Source organism: Oreochromis aureus, linkage group 15 (genome assembly GCF_013358895.1).
Source record: "Oreochromis aureus strain Israel breed Guangdong linkage group 15, ZZ_aureus, whole genome shotgun sequence".
NCBI classification, from domain to species: domain Eukaryota; kingdom Metazoa; phylum Chordata; class Actinopteri; order Cichliformes; family Cichlidae; genus Oreochromis; species Oreochromis aureus.
In genome coordinates, this window is record NC_052956.1 from 35,787,813 (window position 1) to 35,810,817 (window position 23,005).

Below are 23,005 nucleotides of genomic sequence, written 5' to 3' on the forward strand. Positions count from 1 at the left end.
TCGGCCCGAGTACAGACAGCTGCAATAAAAAGCACTATCTGGTAAATGTTTACCAGCAATAGCTTTAATCACTCTTGTCTGTAGTACCATAAATCAGTACAAAATGGATAAAATTTACAGATTAATTTTTGTTTTTCACTCTTACACACTTTTACATTGCAGTGCAAAAAAATCTGTTTATTGCACTTTATGGTCAAGTGGTCCAATTTTCACAAATTGGCTGTTTATTTTAATTTGTGGTACAATTAACTGACCCATGAGTGTGTGTGTGTGTGTATAGGTGGCTTTGACCGCACATATGTGTGGTGTTTTCAGAAAAGTGGTTTAAAAATGTTCATTCTTTTATATCCACTGGCTTTGGTGGTTTGGACCAGGTTTGGGCTTATTGCAGAAAACAGTTTTATTAATACAGGAAGATTTTTGAAAGATACACTTTTGCATTGTCAAAATTTCATTCCTTACAGGGAAATCCATGTAAGTGAGCCTGATAATTTTATTATTATTTATTTTATTTTATCATTATTTCACAGACTCTGTTGGAAGGCTAAACGGGAGTTTCAGTTTCCACATTCAAAAGGTTAACATCAGTATCTAAATGTTTTCTTAAATGTTGGGGTGACATTGTCATACACTTACTTTTGAACATAGCCCATCCAGAAAATGTAAAAACACATATGCTCTTTCTTGGCAATCTTTATTAAATGAAATGACCCATAAAGTCAGGCATTACCCAAAATAATTTCTATCAAATGGAGAATGATTTTACAAAGAAAATCAGATGTTCTATGCCTACACATCTGTAGGAAAAGAAATAGTATGAAAATACATATGCAACTTGCTTATAAAATACATTCATTTTCAATCAAATAGATTACGGTATCAAGTGACAGGCAATTTAACAGAAAAACATAAAAGGTTAGGAACTATTAAGGTCAAGACACATAATGAAGGGCTAGTATTTTAACACATTCTTTCTGATTTCTTCTAAGGTCTGATAACGCTGGTACTCGCCATGTCATGACTGCTCATAGTTCAGGATTACGTTATAGTATTTTATTTCACCAGGACAGTGATGATCATGTAACTGCTCTGTGCCCTGCATAAGTGGCCAATAGATAAAAAATGAACTCAAGTCTGTTTGCTTCAGTTTATGCTGTCCAAGCTTTAGATTACATTGAATGTATTTAACTGGAGAAAAAACAAAATGGGCAAAACTCACACTTGATAATGAAAAAAGTTAGTGCATGTTAGAGGTCACATACGTACGTATATGCTGAAGATGGCTTTAATAAAATACAGCAAGTTTTGATGGCTCTGCAGTGGAAACACTTGGAGAGCTGTTTACATATGAATTACTGCTGATTTGCATATGTAGTAGCTTGAAGTTCCTGCATAACTGTTGGTATGCACCTGAATAGAGTTAACACATGCAAGTTAAGCCTGTGTTTGCATGCATGTTAGGTTAACTGTGCATGTAAATATGGACACACAGAGAATCTTTTTTTCTCTTAAGAAATACAGTACGTTTATCCCTGGATTCTAAGTTGACAGCCTGTGCGCATAGAGTGCACATGTGTACCCTGCAAGTATTTAGTGCATATTGCTACATTTATACAAAGTAACACGTGTACAGGATTGGGAAGGGTCATCTGAACAACAAGAGAACACAGAGAAGGAAAAACAAGAGGCTGGAAGGTGTGTTCACAGAGCCAGAGGAGGAATGATTGTGACGGTGAATGTGAGGAGGACAGTTTGTGTAAGGCTCCAAACATGCAGCGTAGGCCATGACATGTGCCACATAATTCTGCTCCTTCACACCGTGGAACAGGTGAGCCATTGGTCCTTTGGCATAGATGGCCACATCCTCCCCGCCATGTGTCTCAGCATCCAGTGGCACAGCAGCCTGCTGCATGTACTCCTCATCATCTAAACAAAAAGAGTGTGTAGCCAGTCACCAAACACCTTTCAGGCTAAATAGATGTATGTGTATGTCTAATGTATGTGAGACATACATTAGATTGCACTGTTACCACACTTTCCTCATGTACGCTTCTGTGGCAGTGTTGCCTAAACAGCTGTGTTTTTCAAATCCTCTATAATTTATTTAATTAAACTTAATAATATAATTTTCACAAACCAGAAGGAATCTAAATCCCTTTGATTCAGTGACTAATGGCAAGCAAAGTATGTCAAAAAAAACAAACAAACCGAAATGTGAGATAATAATGCATTTGGAAAATGAGTGCAGTCTTTGGTTTGGTCTGGCTAAAGGGGCCTTTTTAAGCATTAATCAAAGATCAAACCTTTATTCTCTTTTATCTCTACATCTCACAAAAACTGTTGCAATCACATTTTGGCCTCATAGTCTTACATACATCATACAGATGTTGACTTGCAGGGGATAGGTTCCAGGTGGGTTGAGTGTACACTGGTTCCCAGAAAAAGTATATTAAAAAGAAAAGGCATTTTTTTCACCTAAAGCTACACACACCTATGCAATGACAAAAATACACAGTGTAGAACAAGGATCATTGCTGTTAACCTTTCAAAGTGCACTTGTACAATGACAAGGAAGCCTGTGCAAAGAACTAAACAGAAGACAGAACCATGAATCTGTAAATAAAAGGACCATCGTAGTTTATCTCTGCTCTCCAGAAAAACATGCACAAGCCAACCATAACCGCATCGCTTCAAGGTGTCAGTGTACACATCAGCACAGGCGAGTGCCACAGCTGAAAGACATCAATCTGTACTTACAGTAATCCACCAAAGTGATGTTTTCTCTAGTTCCATTTATATGGACGTAACCGGGGCCATTGGCATACAGGATGCTGGTGAAAGGCATCTGGTCGTCAGCTTTCTTTGGGGCTAATCCTGAATAATAAAAATAAAAAGAATGTAGGTAAGGGTGAGGCTAGTTCCAGTATTCTTCACAAATGGTCTGTCTGCACCATTTTTTGTTTTACCCCCTTTCTCCCCTCTTGTACTTTTAATTTCACACATCAGAGCATGATTTTCGTGCTAGTTTTAACCCAGAATGCCTTCATGTGCTTTGAGTCATACCAAAGATGGGGTTTCCTCGAGGCGTGTTGCCACCAAAGGTGAAGACATGAGAGTGGTCAGCAGTGACCACAGTCAGCGTGTCTGATTCTCTGGTGAGCTGCGCAGCACGATGAATGGCACGGTCAAACATCACAGCTTCTGTCAGCGCCAGTTTGGCAATGCCGTCATGGTGACCGTGATCGATTCTCCCTCGTAACAGATAACAGAAAAGAGATTTAGACATTTGATATTTATTTCATTATCTTGAATCTTAAAGAATGAATATTTAATGTAAACCTCATTAAACCGGATTCACAAGATAAATAATTAAATGAATGTGCTTGCTTAGATTTTAGATTAGAAAATAGTTTCATTGCACTCATCTTCCACAAACAGGAAGTATCCTTTGGGATTTTTCTTCAGTATTTGAATAGCCTTTTCTGTCATCTCCACAATGGATGGATCACGTGTGCTATTCCGGAAAACCTCAAATCTCATGTCTTTGGGCTCAAACAGACCTAGAAGCACGAACAAACAAGAAGAAAATGTTAATGTTGGACCAAAATGAATAAAAAATATGCAGCAGCACACAGCAATGTTGTGGTTAATCCAAACTGTCAGTTAGAACAACAAAACCCAAAAAAAGATGGAAAGTGAAAGTCAATTTCAAAATATGTTAGAGTTGAACAGCTAAAACCTTCTGACCCCATCTGTAGAGTAAAAATCAGCGCTGCAATCTTAGATCATTAATATCTAAAAATTGGTTCATTTGCTCATTTAAGTTATATTTTAAAAACATTTTGAATCGTGTTAAGGCAGTTAATACATACATAATTGCCAACTGCAAGTAAAGCCTTCCACATTTCTCTGTGATGGCTTGTTTTAACAGTAAGAACACTTTTAATTTTCCAAATTTATCATACAAGTGGGTAATATGCACAACACTGATAACAAGATGATAACATCTCTGAGCTATTGGCAGCTGTATTGCTGTCATGCACACCATAACAGCATGACTCCACCCTAGACGGTTTTATCACAAGAGCAGTAAGAGATGATACCAGTCAACATCATAAGTACTTACATGGCTATAAAGATTAAAGTTGAGTTAAGTGAACTCCTCTTCTTTCTAAGGCATTTATAACATTTCATAACTCAGATATATGTAAACAGGTTTATGACTAAATGTCTTTTCCCTACCTTTCTACCAGTGTTAATATATTTAATATACTGCAGTAAGTCTGTATCTGCTCATTAGCAGACCCAATATTTGTTACCCACCCATGAGACGGTCAGTATTTTTAACATTTATCTCATCAAACTCCTTCCTGTGCCAAACATAGCGTGATTTCTTGTTCTGAAACACAAACCAGAGGAAACGTGAATCTGTGAGCTGTAGTGGTGGAAATGAGGAAATATTCTCACAATAATTGTCAATAATCCTACTGGTTTAGCCTTCAGCCAGACATCAATGAGGTTCCTCCTGTCTTTGCGGTCCCCCTTGCGGGAGTTGGAGGTAGGGTACTCTGGGTCTGGGGTGCCTTTTGGAGTCATGTACATCCTGCCTCCACCAAGAATCACCTTTAAAAAACAACAACAAGCAGAACCGTTGAGATGTTTGGGTTTTCTAATTTTCCACATATTTCTTTGTATTGACCTTAAATTTATAGTTAATTATAATCTGACAGGATAATTGAAATTAAACGATAAAGTCATGAACTCTGGGAATCACAATGGAAGATAACTGGGAACACAGAGTACTCATTTGTACATGGACATTAAACATAGGCCAACAAGGTCAATTCCTTTATTTATTTATTTTTTGCAATTTTATGGAAGGTGGTGCAGCAAAACAACCAATCTTTGGTTTAAAGTATTTGTGTACTGCTCTCATCAAGGAGAGTCATATGAAATTAGACACACACACACACACACACACACACACACACACACACACACACACACACACACACACACACACACACACACACACACACACACACACACACACACACACCGTGACTTCCACTTCTGAGAGGAATTGCCTACAAATAAAGTATAGACTGTGGCTGAACGGACATACAGAACTCAAAAGTTTGGTCCTCTGTAATGGGTTTGTCAAAGGAGAAAAGGAGGCACGAGGTGGCCAGGTGTTTGTCAGGAAGTTCTGCATGTCCTGGTGACCCTGCACCTGTTTAACAGGTGGGTGCAGCCTGATCTATCTAGTGAAAGTCTAGACAGACCAGACCAGCTCAACCAGACACTTCCTACCCAATTATAGGACAAAAGTAGAGTACAACCTCTTTCAATTCTAAGATTTTACACATCAGGGCATAATAAAAAAAATCATCTGGTCCCTACCAGTTTATAAAACTATTTAAATAAACCCTATTATATAATAGGTGCACTAATGTTGATGTATTTTATCTTATTTGTTGATTAAAAAGAGCCAAACAATTTTTCGTTCTTACATCAATGTCAACATTGGTGACTAGCTGGGTGGCAATGTCGACACAACCATGTTCGCGAGCACTGGAAGGCAGATCTGCATCACTGTACCAGCTGCGGCTGACAGAGTGGGCGTAGGCGGCTGCTGGGGAAGCATGTTGGACACGGGTGGTGGTCACTATTCCTACTGATTTACCTGGAAAACAACAGAAAACTGCAAATGAAAAATGTAAACAATACATCCAGCGTGAAGAAGTTTACATTTGGTTTACTTCTTCTTCTGTGCCAGAGAACTCCAGTTCTAAGAACTGTCTGTTTTATTGGGGACAATGGTGAGATGTTTTTGATAGAGGGAGGTGAGACTGAGAGTTTTCATGCAGTCACGCTCCTAGAATTTGTTGTAGTTACTGTTGTCATTTGTAAAATAAATAAATAAATAAATAAAAATCATTTGATCTTGGTGAATAACAGCTAATTCTAATACATTGGAATTAATAACACAGTACAATACAGTATCTCTGTGGGCAGGTTCTGGTAGCTCCATGTTTATTTATTTTTTGATAACTATAGAAAAAAATAGCCATAAAAGAACAGTCCACTTAATGATTCTCAACCTTGTCATGGTGGGGTGGTTTCTGTGCCCTAGTGATCTTCAGCAGTTATGTTATTGGAGGCAATTTGCCCCCAGCAGGGTCTCCCAAGTCAGTTTGGTGCTAGTTGAGCAGCTAGACTAAGTGTAATTCAGAAGATGAAGAAAACATCAGTGGTCTGTGTTACCTCAGCCATATTTGGTTTGCCAGGGTCTTACCCCGCAGCCAGGGTGGCACTAAACGATTTAGTACATCAACACATGATGCAAATAAACATATACGCGACAAAAATACAGCAAACTCAGTCTAATGTTGTCACACGATGGAAACAACTGTGAAACATGCACATGCCTTGACAGACAACCCCGCACAAATTGCATGTCGTAAAGTGACCACAGGCACAAAAGTCAAGGCAGATCAGCGTGGGTGGTTGTCCTAACTGTATACATATTTTGTGAACGTTGAACCGTAATTGGCAAGCAACACTGAAGTAGCTTATCAGATTATTGCTTTATTCCACATATTTTATTTTAAAGCATTACATATCTTAAGATAAGAAAACAAACTGGTTGACCCATCCTTTACACACCACACTCAATACTTGACCAAGCAATCAACTGTCTTTACCTTGTGCTTTAGCGCGCCGCAGAACTGAGTAGACCTCATTACCGAAGGTGGTGTTACACTCGTAGGGCACCGCTTTAGCGCTGAGTCCTACTGTCTTTGCATTGGCCTTCACACCGCAGTGGTAGGCTGTAGCAGTGCTGGCACTGTCTGCTACCTGCTTGTCCACACTGTAGGTCTAGAGAGTAGAAACAGAAACAGCATTAAAATCAGGACAGCATCAAACACAGATGAACCAGGTCATTATTTTAAAATATTACAAGTGAAATCTGCACATGCACAGTTGGGGAGCTGAGATATTTTATGCATTCACTGCATATTGAAAGTAGCCTTTTTGCTTCTCCACTGAGATTGCTTGAATGTGCTCCATGTTCTAATGTGTTAAATAGAAATGATTGTCACTTAAGCTGCAAAACTTTCTGGGGATGATCTAAAAGATGGAGCCAGCTAGAATGTGTTATATCAGATATGTTCTCTTTTGATTATAGGTTGGGATATCAGAGGCACCAAAGACACTAAACACTGATTCCTTCTTTCAACCACACAGTGATTTAGGGATTATGTTCAATCCAGGATGATGAGTTTAAATCTGTGTTCACATTTTCTACCACAGTGTCAGCATTTTCACTTCAGCTGTTGATTGTATTAGGATTTCTTTTTTCACATGAGCGTTTGAGTGGCATGTGTCGTGTTAAGGGAACGAAGCATGTGAATAAAAAGACACGTTCAAGCCCCTGATCCACCCTTCCTTATAAAGGGGGATTCACCTGCAGTGCATCTGTCTTTGTCTCTATGATAGTTCTACTTCACGTCTTTCTGTACTGATTTACCAGGCTACTGCATTTCTACCATAAACACACACTCAAATACATACGCACACTTTACAAGAATGTGAGTGAGAGTGGGGAAAAAACTCAAAGGTCACAGAGAAAGTTTCTGTGAGCTGTTGCTAACCTGGAATGTATTTTGAAATTTGTGTGAAAATTCCCCCCTGCTTTGTCACTTTCTTCACCAAGAGGAATACCTTTTTTTAGGATAATGTAACAGTAAAATGCAATAATTTTTAAACACAGTAAGAAATGTTTTACCGCAGGTTTGAAAATACAGAGCTATTTACTGGTTAATGTGTATTCCAACCTTCCAAGGGATTACATAAAAGCATATTTCCGAGCAACCAACTGACCAACTCTAGAGAAAAAAAGATTTAAAAAGAGCATTAGATGTAATGTGAGTGGATACAGTTGTATTCATCAGGCCACAGCAGAACAAGAGCACACATTGGAAAAGTTACTTCCTACTTCTCATGAGTGGAGAAAGGAACTTAAAAGAACTATTAATAAAATACTAAATGTAAAATACATTTGAAGTGCAGCTGAGGTTATAGGATGACACTTTACTGGCTGTTTTGAATTTCTTTCTAGGCATAAATAATTCATTGATGAATAATAACTGATGACCTGCAGGTCAGCAGTGCTGTTTTGTCACCTTAGAGAGGGCCACGTATGGAAAGGTGTCCATGGCTAGTATCGTCTCTTCTCCAGATCCACCATCCATCTGACCTCGCAGGATTCGAGCTGCTGACACTGTGGACACGCCCATTCCTGCGAGATAGTGATTGACAACCAAAGGTCACTGACGTGGTCAGTCTACATTATACACGTTCACTGGACATTTTATAAGGTCCACCTTGCTAGTACGGGGCTCAACTCCCCCTGTTATTTCTTTAGAACTGCCTTAATTGTTCATGGCACACAAAGGTGATGGATACATTTATACATTTCTCTGAGACTTTGATTCTAAGTTACCAATGTTTAAGAAAATGCCAAGAGGAGACTAACAAAGAGTTTTGCATGCAACACTAGAAAACTCTAAAGCAGTGATACCTGTTCCTCATATGTGTATTTATTCTTTGTTGTGGTACTTTACTGTTCCAATGAAAAATAACTCAAAAGATCTCATTTTAAGATACGTTTTTTGCCATCCTGTATCTCATTTGGCATATTCTCTTAATATCTTAGAGCTTTTTCCAGGGGTAAGAACGTTTTTGTTAGATTCTGTTTGAAATCAGGTTGTGATTTAACACGCAATGTCAAAAACAGGATTGACCCATGACCCATGCATATATGAACACTCCCGGAGAAGGCCGAAGCATTGCACCTCCTTAACTAAGCAACCGATTTGTTGGCTGTTCTTGCTATGATGCCTACAGTTTTTCCTGTGCTGCTGTAAGCCCTTTACCATTGTATTTAAAAACCCTACAGTGGTGCATTTAAGTCTCACTTACAAGTCACACTCATAAAATTAAGAACAGGCTTAGAGCAAAGCAGGGAAGGAGAGATGTGTAAAGAAAACTCAGCTCACCGACCACCCAGAAATGCGACTTGATGGGTATGATCTAAAGCAGATATTGTTTGTCTTTAACACGAAAAACATTCTCACATCTTTGTGCCTTTAATCAGCTTCTCTTACCAAAACTCATTTAATCCCTCACCAGTCATAAAACTAACAATTAATGGCAGAACAATTTCCAGCCAAATCTAATGCAGATGGAAATTATTCTCAAATGTCAATAGCTGTCCGTAGACATTCCAGTGTCAGACTCCAGTGCTAAAGAAGGACACTTTGTTATCTCAATAGTGGATCTTTAAGGTGGCGCCCCCACTGTGAAGTTATAGCAGCATGACTAAAAGACAACTGCTAACAAGAAAAACCTGTGTGTAAAACAATGCACTCTAAAAGAAAAGAACAAATGGCTCTGTAAGAGCTGTGTGAGAGAAAAAAAATACACAACACCTTTGTTTCTTTTTGACCTTTTTAACCAATTTATTTATTTTTCTTAGGATTAAACTGCATTAATCTCAGATGAAGCAGCGCTATGCTGCTATGTCAATAATGGCAATTCCATTTGAAGTTGGAAAGTGGAATTTCCAAGTTCCCAGTCACAATCTTCAACTGGAATGCTTCCTCAAATCAGACTTTCAACTGAGAAAGTCAAGACGGCACGACTAACCCTGATTTAACGATCCAAGATGGCGGAAGTGGGAACATTAGTAAAACTGTAAAACTTGTGATCTGTAGGATCACTGCTGTGTATTTGTAGCTCACTACATAAACCACATGCATACTCGAATGTGCTGGGGTAGTGTGTTTCAGGGCAAAAAACAAGTACACACAGTAAACAAATCTTGTGTTTACACACAGTAAACAAATCCTGTTTTTCCTTGCTTTTCCGAAATTATTACTGGAACGCAGCTTCCACCTCTGACATCTGTCTTCACAGGTAAATGCAGTACAGTATAAACCACTTACACAGTTTTGTATCATTGTATTTGGGTTCTGGTACTTAAACTGTGTGACAACAGTGGCAAGAAAATATCCCCCACACCATTACTCCATCACCAGCATCCTGAACTGTTGATACAAAGCAGGATGCATTCATGCTTTCATGTCGTTTATGCCAAATTCTGACCTATCATCTGAATGTTGCAGCAGAAATTGAAACTCATCAGACAGGCAGCATATTTCCAACCTTGTGTTGTCAAATATTGCATAGCATGTAAAGACTGTAGCCTCAGTTTCCAGTTGGCAGCTGATTGGAGTTGCACCTCATGTGGTCTTCTGCAAAAAGCAGAATATCACGCTTTTTGCAGAAGAGCACACCATGGCTGAAAGGGTCACACACCAGATACATGAATGGTTCTACCTTGCTAAGGAACAAAGCAAATGCTGTTTTTCCTTGATTTTGTGACTTTTCTACTGGAAATGCTCAACTCGGAAGTGGGAGTCACTCTAAGCTCCACCATCTAACATCCAGGGTAAATGGAACACAGAATAAGCCTAATAAATACATTTCTGTTTAATGGTTTCTGGGTTTGAATATTCTAACCATGTGACAATGCTGCCATTATGAGGTCAAGCTAGAAATTATAACATTTCTAATTTTTGCACTATTAAAAGAAAAAGAAACAACAGCAAGGTGGTGTCTGGCTGCCAACACAGGCCTCTACTATTGCATCCTATCCATGAAAAGGCAAAGGCGCTAAACTGTGACACATGTGTGCCTGGTCACAGTGCACTGGAAAGGTTTTTTTTTTTTTTTTTTTGCCAAACCCAATACCAGTTATTTTGGTGGATCTCAGTGATTTTGTTCTTTTCCTTAAAATAGAGTAAAACAGAGTTACTAACACAATGGAGGATTTATAAAAAATATAGTTTTAAAAGTGGCCCAGTGCTTTAAATGAGTTAATGAGATAAAAAAATTTTCACTGCACCCTGTACACTGATCACACATCAACATTAAAACCACTAGCAGGCCATCCACACCCCCACCTGCAGTTGGTTGGTCTCTGACCAGCGTGACAAGCCCAGCAATCTGACAGCCATTGACATCAGAATCCACACTGCAAAGAAAAAGTTCCGGAACAGGTTGTGGAGCACAGCAAAGAGCCAAAGGCTTCCAACCTCCCGTGATCCAAAACCTGACGGAGCATCTCTGGGGCAGACCAGAGCAAGCCTGATTATCAGAAGCCTCACCTTTCAACCCACAGGAATGAAAGGATCTGCTGCCAACATCTCACTGCAAGACAACACAGCCTCGGACCTGTCAGCGCAGGTAGTGTTAAAAAATAAAAATCAGCCATTTAAACTTTAAATGTCTATCATAATGCTACACCAACATATGTCTGTACAAGTATTTTTTTCCACCTATTTGTTCCATATTTTGCCCATAAAGTTGCAAAGCACTGCGGTCAAGCTTAATTTTCCCAAATATCTGAACCATATTTGATCCTTCTGTTTAGTCTTGGCAAAAAACCCCTCAAAACCTCACATTGCTTGCCAACTTTGAAAACAGTTTTATAATTATTTCAAAATACTGTTTGTCAGTGAAGGGGAAAGTAGTGCCTTTTCTACTGAATCTTTAGCCACAGCTGTGCCAGCACTGAATGCTGGTTAAAATGGATTTCTCAGGAACTTACCGTCACCGAGGAACAGGATGACGTTCTTGGCCTGGTGCTCCCGAGCACGGAGTCTGAGCGCAGCATCCAGCGTCGCCCTCGCTTGTGCATCCCAATATGCCGGCTCTTTCTCAAGCTCATACAGGGCTGCTCCATAGAAACATGCATGGAGAAAAAATAAATGAGATGTAAATGCAGCCTTGGATATGAGTAGATCTCAAAGATTTACAGGTAGAGAAGCAGGCATGCGTGTGGGGCTGACTGTTTATGGTTTGTGCGTGGGGCGTTTCCATGTGCAGAACTTCATACGAATTCATGTGTGTGCGTGTGAGCACACATTTTTCTCTCTTTACCATTAATGCCCTGACATATGCACATGTACTTTGCCTTGGTTCAGACAAGAAAAACAGGTTTCTTAAAAGGTGTCAAAGTGAAAAAAACAGCCTTGAGGGCACTTTGATATCTATCCATTCATGCTCCCGGTGAAGCTCTAGGGGGAAAAACAAAGTGAAAAAAGAAAATTCCTTTGGTCACACACCAAAACAAGGAAAGACAAACAGTCCATCCCAAAGTTTACACAAACAGGTAGACACGGACAAAAATACACTGACACAAGCTTATGTTCATCTTCAGCTACTGGCACCCACACACCTGCGTTTTCAAAAGCAGTCTGTCTTTACTCACATACCCAGTCCCAGTTTGAGGTTACCTGCTCGAGTCTGTGTGTCCATTTTCCTCCCCACAAAGTGCTACTAATATCCCAACCTCAGGCAGCAATAATAACTCTGACGTCTCCTCACCTTGGCTGTCCATAGCAGCCCGGCTGGCAGCCATCAGGATGGGGCCCAGCAGGATAACCAGGAGACTGGGGACCCTGTAATGTGGTGTCAGCATCTTTGTTCCACACGACCTGGAAGCTGGAGAAATTGACACAGCCGGCTTTCAGTGCAGACGTAAAAGCAGAGGAGGCGCAGGCAGAGAGTGTGGCTGCCGAGACCTCCGGCCCTGCCTTTATAAAGCCCCGCTGGGTGTGTGTAGTAAGGAAGGGCCCAAGCCAGCTCATAGGCTTAGAGCCACAAAAGAGGGAAGAGTGAGTGTGAGAGAAGGAGGAAGAGCAAGGGAGAGAGGCAGAAAAAGAGGACCACACAGGAGCTGCGCAGCATCATAGAATAATTCTTGAAAATGCACAAACCCCATTTTATTTTTCTTATTTTTATGATTTTAAATGTTACACCTTTTTTTCCCTCCCTTCTGCAGTACCTTTCCCTGGCTCCCCTGTTTTGTGTGTGATTGTGATAGAGATCCCATTTATTATTTGATGTGGTGTGTGCCTCCTGGGTCTTTTTAAGCTGCAGTCCCTTTAACAGAAGGGGGAAAAAAACTCCCAAAACTATCAATTTATGCTGGCATCCATCATTTTACAAATCATAACTGTCTTTTTCAATTTTGTCCCCCCCACCAATCTCTTGGACAAACACTCAAAAAAGAATGAAAGGGAACAAAGTCCAGCTTAGTCTTGAGAACATCATAATTGAGTCTTGATGTGCTCTGTTTTTTATGTCAGGAAAACGGTCACATTTCCATTTCCCTCCCCTGAATTTTTGCATTTAAAAGACCCCAATATTTTCCCTCTCTCGCTAAGTCAACTTGGCCCGTTTTTCTGCGGCAAATGAAGCAGGGTTAGCATTTTTCTTCTGTGAGGTAGTGGAGCCCGCCTGCAGAATGAAAATGTCTCCTTTCTTCTATGCAAACACAACAGTTAATGTGTGAAATGAGGTGAGCTGGGCCAACTTTGTTCCGCACGGCCAGAAGCATCAAATTCCCGGTGAACAGCTCCCGCCTTCTTGAACGCAGCGTTGTTACAATTCTTCTGGAAGATCACTGCTTTCTGCCAACCGCTCATGCGTTGCCAACAGGGGTTTGCAGTTAGTCACATGTGCCTAATCAAGACTGCAATAAAATCATAAAAGCAATCTGGGTAGAGAGGCCTCACATGATGTAGCCCACACCACATGAACTGGAAATACCAGTGGCATGTGCAAGAGCAGGAAAACTTGTGTGAGCATGTCTGAGGATTCATTTGTTATGGGTTTGCCCCAGAGAGAAAGTCTAGCTGGGAAAGTCAAATTAGTGTAACCACCTGGTAGCTGCTTAGGACTCAGCATGGATCATCCATGTATCAAGTGGTACTTTAGCCTCTTTGGGAAACAGAGAAAAGCACAACAAAAACAACTCACATCTGCAAGAGAATAATTTCTTTGACATGCAACATGATCCGTCTTATTTCAGTGTTGTATGGAGTATATCTGCACTATTCGCTACCTTTAAGGGTAGGAAGTTTGACATGTTTCATTTAACCCAAGTAAAATAGTCACAGGAACTTAACCTGCCTTCTGCTGAAGAGTGAGTGTACACGTATGTGATATTTATAGTATAGCAGATGGTGACTTGTGCACACATTGAGATCATGTATCAGCGGAAACCTGTGCAGCAGGGTGGCCTTCCTCCATCGTGTGGTCTGTTTAAACAGACCTTCTATCCTTTCTGTACAAGGAAAACAAATGTTCGCAAATCTAAAAAGAATCCAACTTCTGAATAATAATCTCTGTTTGTCACTGAAACAGTAGTATTGTTTCTTTTGAATTTATAATGACTATGAAGAGCTCTCATGTCTTTCCAATGGCAAGTATATCTTAATTTAGAATTTCATGTAACACAGTCCTTTTTTTAAAAAAATGTATAGAAAACCTGCAGTTGCATGCATACCTCTTCACACACTCAGCTCTTTAATTTCAGGTTCTGGATCCTGGGTCAGATTCCCCTGAAATGTCCCTTTCCTCTGCTTTGAACATGCTGGGGTCTTTTAATGTATAGATTGCGTAAATTACAGTGATTACCTAGACTCTGCCACTCAAGGAAAGGTGGGGAGGGTGGGGGGCATGTTTGGGTTCAGGTTGTTGAGACAAGGATGTAAGTGTGGGTGGTGCCAGACCACCAAACCACAGTTTTAAAAGAAGGAGCCCAATCATTCCCCCTGACTTTTAAAAGACAGCGTTTAAAAGACCATTTTCAAGATGACACAGTGATAGAGGAAAAACAGCCTGGGCCAAGGATATTGATGGTGAAAGCTACAGATGCTTGAGAGGGCATCTTTAAAAAACAGGACATTTAATAGGAAAAGATGGAAAAGACAGACTGGCTGCCAGATCAGATCTTAAAGAGGACAAAAACAGAGACAGCACTGCTGGAGCAATTAAACTAAGTCTGCAATGATGCTTGTGATCTATTTTGGCCGTGTCACAAATATGACCCCCCCCCCTTTTTTTTCTTTCTTTCTTTTTTTACTTTGAGCACATACTCGTAGAGTGACATCCATGAAACAGATGAAGAAAAGATCTGGATCAATTTAACAAGGGAACATAAATGATGTAGGCCATATTTATGAGCAGGGCTGATGACTGAGATCCTATCTCAGAATAGTTGGAAGGCTGGCCATAAAATGTTTTATTGCCGGCATGCAACTGAATTGGAACTGGGGAGTGGAGGGAGGAATGAGAGGTGAAGTCCCCCGAGACCCGGGTCCGGGCTTAAGACGGCCACTCGCATCAGCTATGGCAAGAGGGTGCTACTTCAACAAGAAACACTCTGACAGCTTTGAGAAGTAGCTCCACTTAGGCTCATAAAAGGAATATGGCGCTTATCTTAATTAGACTGTAGAGAGTGTGCATGTGTGTGTTTGTTCATATGTTGAAAGAGTAAATTAAAAAGGCTGCTTTAGCAAGAAGGAGTGAACATCTGAAACATGCGAGTATGAGAGACTGAAAAAAAAGTCTATGTTTGCATGTGCGTGCCATTCTGTGATGTCAGACCAAAGAAGTCATAACATGGAAAAACAGTTAATTACTTTAAACCTATTCCCGGGCGTATAGCGCCACTTTAACTGCATGCACTGAAAACTGTATTGCACAATGTCATAGAAATAATGCTTTCGTGGGCTCATGGTGACCACATCAAAAATGTCCTAATGATCGTTGGTTTGCTAACCTTTGCTCTGCTTCTGGCTCCCTTAGCAACATCGCAAACACACACACACACACACACACACACACACACACACACACACACACACACACACACAAAACCGACTTACCTGTGCAGCCACATCTATGGAGAAGAAGTATGATTAGAAACAGTATCATTTTGACCCAAAGCTTCAAAAGCCTCTTCAACACCCCCACTCCCCAGTTTTCTCCACTTACTTCTTCTTGCTGCTCCACTTCCTCGACCTTTGCCTCTTTCACTTTCTCTAAACACCAGGTGATTACAGTCTGTTTCTTATACTGCCTTCTGTAACAGTGGCTGATGAACTTTCTTTCTCACTGCCGGCATATCCAAAGACATAATAAATAACTGATGCAAAAATGAAAAGCTATTTCCCTTCCAGCACTACCATGTTGCAGCCTTGGCTTGAATCTTTTGTATGAGGCAGATGCGGAGCGGGATAAGGAAACACACTTGTTTGGACAAACACACATAAATGCACCAGCAGCAGCAGCACTCACCTTCTTACCAGTTTACGTCAGAAACATCCATCAAATCAGAGAGCCGGGCCTGTTTTCCCTCCCTGCGCTGCCCATCTTTTCTGTCTACAATGGACTGAATCAAAGTCTTTTTCTCTCTCTGTGTCCTCTGTGGACACATGACTGTCAGCAGCTCACATAGGTTCAGGCTTTGTAGTTGGCTGCGAGGAAGAGCCTGAATTGGTTTCAAAGGAGTCAAACTGGGACAAAGGGTTTAAAGAATAGACTCGAATAAACAAGTGTGAGGATGCTGTATGTTGCAAAGACACGAATATGTGCTAATGAGAGGTATATTTGATTGAAAACAGGGAGCACAGACAGCGTGGAAACCCAGAGAGAAACATTTGTATTCAGGATTGTTGAGCAGGTCTGAGGGGAGAGAAGATGAGTTCTAATCAACACGACTGTGGTGTAGACTACCTGCCTCACATTCCTTGCCTCCCACTCAACTAAGCACTCAGCTTACCCTAGATCCACTCCACATCAAAGAGCCCTCATTACAGAAGCGATCACACTTGCAGGAAAAGAGTCAGGGTGCGAGAGCAAGAGAGCACGGAGGGAGGGAGGGGAGGGAGGACAGGAGGGTCAAGGAAGAGCAACAACGCTCAGAAGAAGCAGAAGTATCATATAAAATAAAAAATCAATTCCAGCTGCGTTTTTCTTCAGCTGGCAAGACCTTGGAAAAACACAACAAACAGCTGCTGAGAACAATGTGCAAAAAAACCAAAACAGATTGAAAAATCTTCTTATTCATGCATAAAAGAAAGTACATGAAGGCCAAGAATATTAATTTTAATACATCCAGAGTCCAGTCAGCGCAGTCAAATAGCATAAATTCAAAGTCGGGCTGCAGCTCCTAGTGGCTTTTGTTTTCTCTTTTGAAAGTGGGCCAGAGAGAGTTCCCCTTTCCCCCCACGGCCACCCAGGCATGATGCTTGTACTTGTGGGAGAACATTGTGTCAGTCGGTTAGGTCAGGCGACTCCGCGACTGGCGCTTGAGGTCAGACGTAGGTTTATTTTTCTAGGCAGGCCCCTGCCAAAAAACATCCTCTGCAGTATCCTCAATATTCTCCAGGTGCTTGCCAGACAGGGAATGTTAGCAGCACCGGAGGCGACTGCTTCTTTCGTTCAGCTCTCTCATTTCTGTTTTACAAATTGACCATTTAGGTTGCACACTCACCTGTGGATTAGCAATACAGAAATATGTCGCTGACATTTCTTTTTGGGGCTCACTCGACCACCCAGGGGACTTCATGCACTGTGGATACATTTAGAACACTTTAAAGCGACCCCTCAGAGTTTCAACCTCTGTCATTTATTTGACCTATGGAAGTAATTCAGGAAGTGTAAACTTTCACTAAGAATAAAATGTTGCAGAGGCTACACAAAAATTCAAAAAGTATAAAAAAAAAACGTATCATTCTGTCCGATCGTTTTAGCACCACTAACATGCTAAAGTCTGCAGTTATTAAACAGAAAACAGCTGCTGTTATGTATTGTAGATGGAAAGTGAATAAGCATCTTGCTAAAGCACTCTTCACAACCCCCCCTCAGCCTTAGGAGCAAAAAAACTGCTCATACTTAAACATTCAGCTGCCCCCAGCCCAATTTCCAGATGCTTGCTGGGGTAACATAAAACTAGGTGACAACAAGATTCTGGTTAGGGGGAGGAGGGGGGCTCAAAGAGTCACCGCAGTACTTTGTGTAAGGCCACAGTTTGAAGCTCAGTCTTTGCCTTGTTTTGGTGCCACGAAGTCGTGAATAATGAATCTGAATGCACGCAAAAGCTGGCAAACGAGTCCAAGTGTGAGCGTCCCAGCAGAGGACAAATTGTTTCAGTGTTTTGTTTTCAACTGCTCTCATAAACTCACGACACGTTGCCAAAAGTTTTTTAACGACTTCATAATGGTGCGTGCATAAAGGCCCATTATTCATCTCATTTGGAGAATTTCATAAAGAGATGGCAACATAACCCTTCTATTTTCTGCACATTAACCTGTTACACTCTATTATTTTATTTTTTTTTAGTTCAAAGTGGTTTGTGTGCGTTTGGGTATTTCTTTTTTTTGTGTCGTTATAATTTTTGGAAACATATTGCATGCACTGCCACTCTTAGATATGCTTAAAGAAAATACCCACAAATTATCAAATTATATAGCATGTTTTCTTTTTAATTCCAATTTTTATTTAATCTTTATTTAAGAGGTATATAGTGATAATAATTTGTTTCCTTAGGGAAAAACCTTATTCTTTTACAGCTTTTTACTTTTACTGCATGAAGACGTGCCTGTTTATGACTGAAGACTGAGCAAAAATCAATGATGAGCTGAAACATAACAACCCTTTGTTTATATTTGGAACACAGATGCTGCAGAACGTATAAAATGGAATAATAATAATAATAAATGGATGAGATCAGTCATTGATTTTAACTGGAATAGTTTTATCATCCTCATAGAAATGGTATGAAGGACATAATCATAACTGTGTTAAATAAAAAATGCATCATACAGTAAATTTATATCCAACAGAGGAGTCCCTCATCCTTCACTTTATGATTTCTTCCAGTGTCTCAGACAAGCAATTATAGTATCAGTTTTTTAGAAGTGAATACGTCTTTTACAATTTTCTCTTCATCACAGAGTAAAATCCTTTGACCCTCGTACTTATGTATTGGGTCTTTTATTCGTTTAGTTATCTGTGTTCTCAGCATCACTTTCAATTCAAGCAGACTGTGAGAGTCTTTTCGTCTTTCCCACTAATTAAATTCTTTGCATCTTCCAGTGGCTGAAAAAGTCAGTTTACTGTAAAGTTTCTCCACAGATTTGATCTCAAATAGCGTTTGTTTTAAATCTCTCATTTGAGGCAATAAACCAAAAGAGATAAAACCTGTTCCTTTGAAGTGTGTGTTAGCCTTGTTAAATAACTGATGCTTCTTAACGGCAAACCTTGAAAAGAATCACAGAGGTTTGCTACAAAAGCTCAGATAAAGAATATCCTTAGAGTGCATATTCTACTGCTGTTAGGACCATTTTTTCACATCATTTTTTAACATGTCTCAAACATTTTTAAAGGCACAGCTCTCATAAGCCATGATTGTCCTTTTTATTTTTTATTTTTTTAGCATCTATACCAATAACATGAGGGGAAAAGTGAGTCAACCAAAACGAAAACTGGTCTGAGAAATAAAGAACTTTGTGTTATTTCTGTTTGACCACAAGATGGTGTCACTCCTTCCACTTTCCCCAGCCGATTGCAAGCTATTCCTCCTTCATTTGGAACAATTATCTGTGATGGTCAGCCATTGTTTGTGTTCTCGTGAATCACTCTTGAGCGAGTTGTGATGTATAATTTGGTTTCCTCCCTTTTATAAGAACCCTTATTTAGCCAGGAACTCCTATTAAGATCAGATCTTTTTCACAAGGGGGGAGTTGGCCAAGCAAGGCAGCCAAAAACATTAAAAATGCAAAAAGCTCAGAATAAAATATAAGTCTTGATGCATTCTCAATCATCCAGGAAAGTAAATCTCCAAAAGTTGAATCTGTTCATCTGGACGTAGCGTTTTGTGGGAGAAACGTTTCGTCACTCATCCAAGTGACTTCTTCAGTCTCAGCTGACTGCAGGTTTCCCCAAACCTTATAAACAGTACATTTGCATAATGACTGAAACCAGCCCACTGAAGGAACAATGGGCAAAAAGGCCAGGACTCTGCAGTCTATTTACACCTACAGGCCAGTGGACACTCTTTCAATGATGAGGATGTACACATCCTGGACAGGGAAGAACGCTGGTTTGAGCGCGGAGTCAAGGAGGCCATTTACGTGAAAAGGGAAAGACCATCTCTGAATCGAGGAGGGGGCCTAAGGGTACATCTTTCGCCATCTTACAATGCTGTGATTGCAGCCATTCCTCAACTCTCTGTGAATGGGACTCATGGCCATTGATCAGTGGTCTTTGATCAGTGTGTTCTGGTCAGTGATTGTTGATCAATGGTCATGGGAATTTGCATAATTATGATTAAGGAACTGACCTCACAGCCCATTGTTCCTTCAGTGGGCTGGTTTCAGTCATTATGCAAATGTACTGTTTATAAGGTTTGGGGAAACCTGCAGTCAGCTGAGACTGAAGAAGTCACTTGGATGAGTGACGAAACGTTTCTCCCACAAAACGCTACGTCCAGATGAACAGATTCAACTTTTGGAGAATAAAATATAAGATTTCCTATTTTCCTATTTAGTCTAAATACATAAACTGTTCAATCCTTTCAGTTTCTCATTAAAAACTTCATGCTTGCCCACACTCTCAGAATAACCATTTGGCAAGATGGTAAAAATACCTTTGAATGGATGTATTTTTCCCAGTTGGCTGCGGTGTTGAGGTCTCAGAATCTGCTCTGTGAGCAAAAGAGTGACAAGATCACAGAATCGATGGCTAATAACATCATGGAGAAACTCGCAGCTATCCAACGGGAGATTGCGAGACCAGTGTCGGAGTGTTAAAAACAGGTTGAAATTCTCATGAGTTGTTTGCAAAAAGAAAAATCACCATCATAATGCGGCTACCCCTTCGGCGCCAGCTGTGGGCTCAAGGCTGGAGCTGAACAAAAACTTCCTGATAACGACTGTGTTGAGTCTGTTCCTTCCCATTCCATACAAGGCCACCTGGGTTGGCTGGAAGACTGTTTACTTAGCCTGGCAGGGCGAAGGACACTGTCTCAGCACTCACTGACGCATCACCCTCCCTACCCAACGCCACCTCCAACGCTTACCTCCCCTCTGATGTGGACATCGGGTCAGTTGGAGGCGCAGTCGAAGATTGCAGCGGTCCCAGATCAGATGTACACACTGGAACACTTTCCCATGTTGCTTGTCTGTGTTTATTGTGTTATGGTGTGTTGATATCTGTGCATTCCTGTATTATCCTTTTGTGTTACATATTTCGATGTTTTTTTCCTCGCTACCTGTCCTGACCTGTCTCCCCAATGTGATGTTTGTATTGTATGTACGGTCGGCAAGGTCTGTCATCTCGGTTGTGGGCAAAAGACTTGCAACTGACAAATAAAGGCTATCTCATCTCTCATCTCTCATCATCACAAATAAAGGAATATGACTTTTGAATACCTGAACAGGGCCTTCCTTACATCTGTGATCAGAAGTTTACCTACAGTCATCACAGGCTTGGTAATTTTGGGCTTTTAATTAATTCTTTGAACTGTTCTTTTTCCAGGGTGAATAAAAATTATGTGCAGAAATTCACAAATTTGAATTTATTTTCGCATCTTTCTAATCTACAGTATACATACAGCATACAGGCTAAACTATATATAGACTCACCTAAATCTTATAATAAGTGATGTTGGAGGTTCTATGATGTTTTTTAACTTGACATTTATTTTATCTTGACCAGCTAATTTCTTGTTAGTTGGTACAAGTTATATGACCGTGTGAGTCCACAATGATGGGAGGTATGTTTGGACGAGTAAAGGCGAGGCTTTCAAACCTAAGATCACTGTACCAACTGTCAAGCAGATTAACATTAAGCCTCTGGAACGGCTCAACCTCAACCCTATTGAAAACAACACTTAAACGTTGGGTCTCTACCAGGAAAACAATCAATTTAAATGAACTCTACCAATTCTTCCAGGAAAAGTGGTCAAATATCCAGTCAGAATTATGAAAGAAGCTTGTGGATATTCTTTGGGGCCTTTTAGTTAGGGCCTTTAGGGCCTTTTAGAGAATATGCTTCACTTCTGATTCAATGGTCTTCTCCAATTCTAAAACAAAAGGCAGAGTCCTGGGTAGTTATCCCCTTGTGGGGTTCGTCCCCTTTAGAGATGGTCCTGAGAGTCATTGACCCCATGTGAGCCAATGTGTGAAAAAATGGGTGGGTTGTCACCATCAGTAGGGGTTAATGGTGAAACCACTTTGAGAGGTTCACCCAAATTATCATGTGACCTATTGAGGTCATCTGAGACGTGGTATGAATTGAAGCACCTGGGAAGCGATCCCTGGTTGTGGTAACGACCCACACCTTTTTTCACACAAGTACCCATATGATGACTCACATGATCAATAGAGGGTCAACGACCCTCAGGACCACCTCCAAAGAGGACAAACCCCACTAGAGTTAAATACCTGGTACTCTACATCTTTTGTTTTAGAACAAAGAAGACTCTTGGATGAGAGGTGAAATGTCTTCACAAAACCTAAAGAAGTCCAGTTGCCTTCTTTTTTCAATCTCCTAAGAGTACCATGAACTGGATGACTGAGAACCTACGCAGACAAGCTTGTTGATGGCTATCGAAAATGTCTAGTCAAATGTAACTTGCTAAGAGATATTAAATCAAATAATAGTAGGGGTGTATGCATATTTTACCCCTGCGTGTATACTTTCGATCCTATGTGTAATAGAGAAAACACATTCATCCCCATGGTGATTGTATGTAAACTTTTGACCACAAGTGTAATCTAGTTTCCCCAAAAAGAATTCCCGTTTTATCACTACAGGACATTTTCCAGTTTTAGTAGGAGAACTGCAGTATTACACACCTACAGTATATTGTGTTTTTCAGCTCGCCCTTCTCATCTTGCCTCAGTACTTGTTGAATTTGGTGATAAAGGGATTTAAAAGTCTATCGAACAGGTTAATGTACATATTCGGGTCTCAATATTGCCTACTGTATGCATTTAATGCTTATTTGTTAATGGTATACTTCAAAATCCCCCCAACACACACACACACACACACACACACACACACACACACA

General features: G+C 40.4%; 1 protein-coding gene across 3 annotated transcripts; it reads right to left on the reverse strand.

Annotated features, from left to right (window-relative positions):
* Nucleotides 1–675: 675 nt before the first annotated feature.
* alpi.1 (alkaline phosphatase, intestinal, tandem duplicate 1) lies at nucleotides 676–16,240 on the reverse strand. 3 transcript variants are annotated; one of them, XM_039598581.1, is made up of 12 exons: nucleotides 16,222–16,240; nucleotides 12,460–12,576; nucleotides 11,681–11,806; nucleotides 8,190–8,305; nucleotides 6,708–6,882; nucleotides 5,514–5,686; nucleotides 4,489–4,623; nucleotides 4,324–4,399; nucleotides 3,426–3,560; nucleotides 3,064–3,255; nucleotides 2,758–2,874; nucleotides 1,646–1,926 (listed from the first exon to the last, which is right to left on the reverse strand). In XM_039598581.1, the coding sequence occupies exons 2-12, from the start codon at nucleotides 12,551–12,553 to the stop codon at nucleotides 1,646–1,648; spliced, it is 1,620 nt and encodes a 539-aa protein (XP_039454515.1). In that variant the 5' UTR covers nucleotides 12,554–12,576; nucleotides 16,222–16,240. The 3 variants fall into 3 exon arrangements, with proteins under 3 accessions (XP_031615178.1, XP_039454515.1, XP_039454514.1); XM_039598580.1 differs by lacking the exon at nucleotides 16,222–16,240 and adding an exon at nucleotides 15,919–16,177; XM_031759318.2 differs by lacking the exon at nucleotides 16,222–16,240 and having other exon boundaries at nucleotides 676–1,926; nucleotides 12,460–12,658.
* Between the last annotated feature and the right edge of the window lie 6,765 nt (nucleotides 16,241–23,005).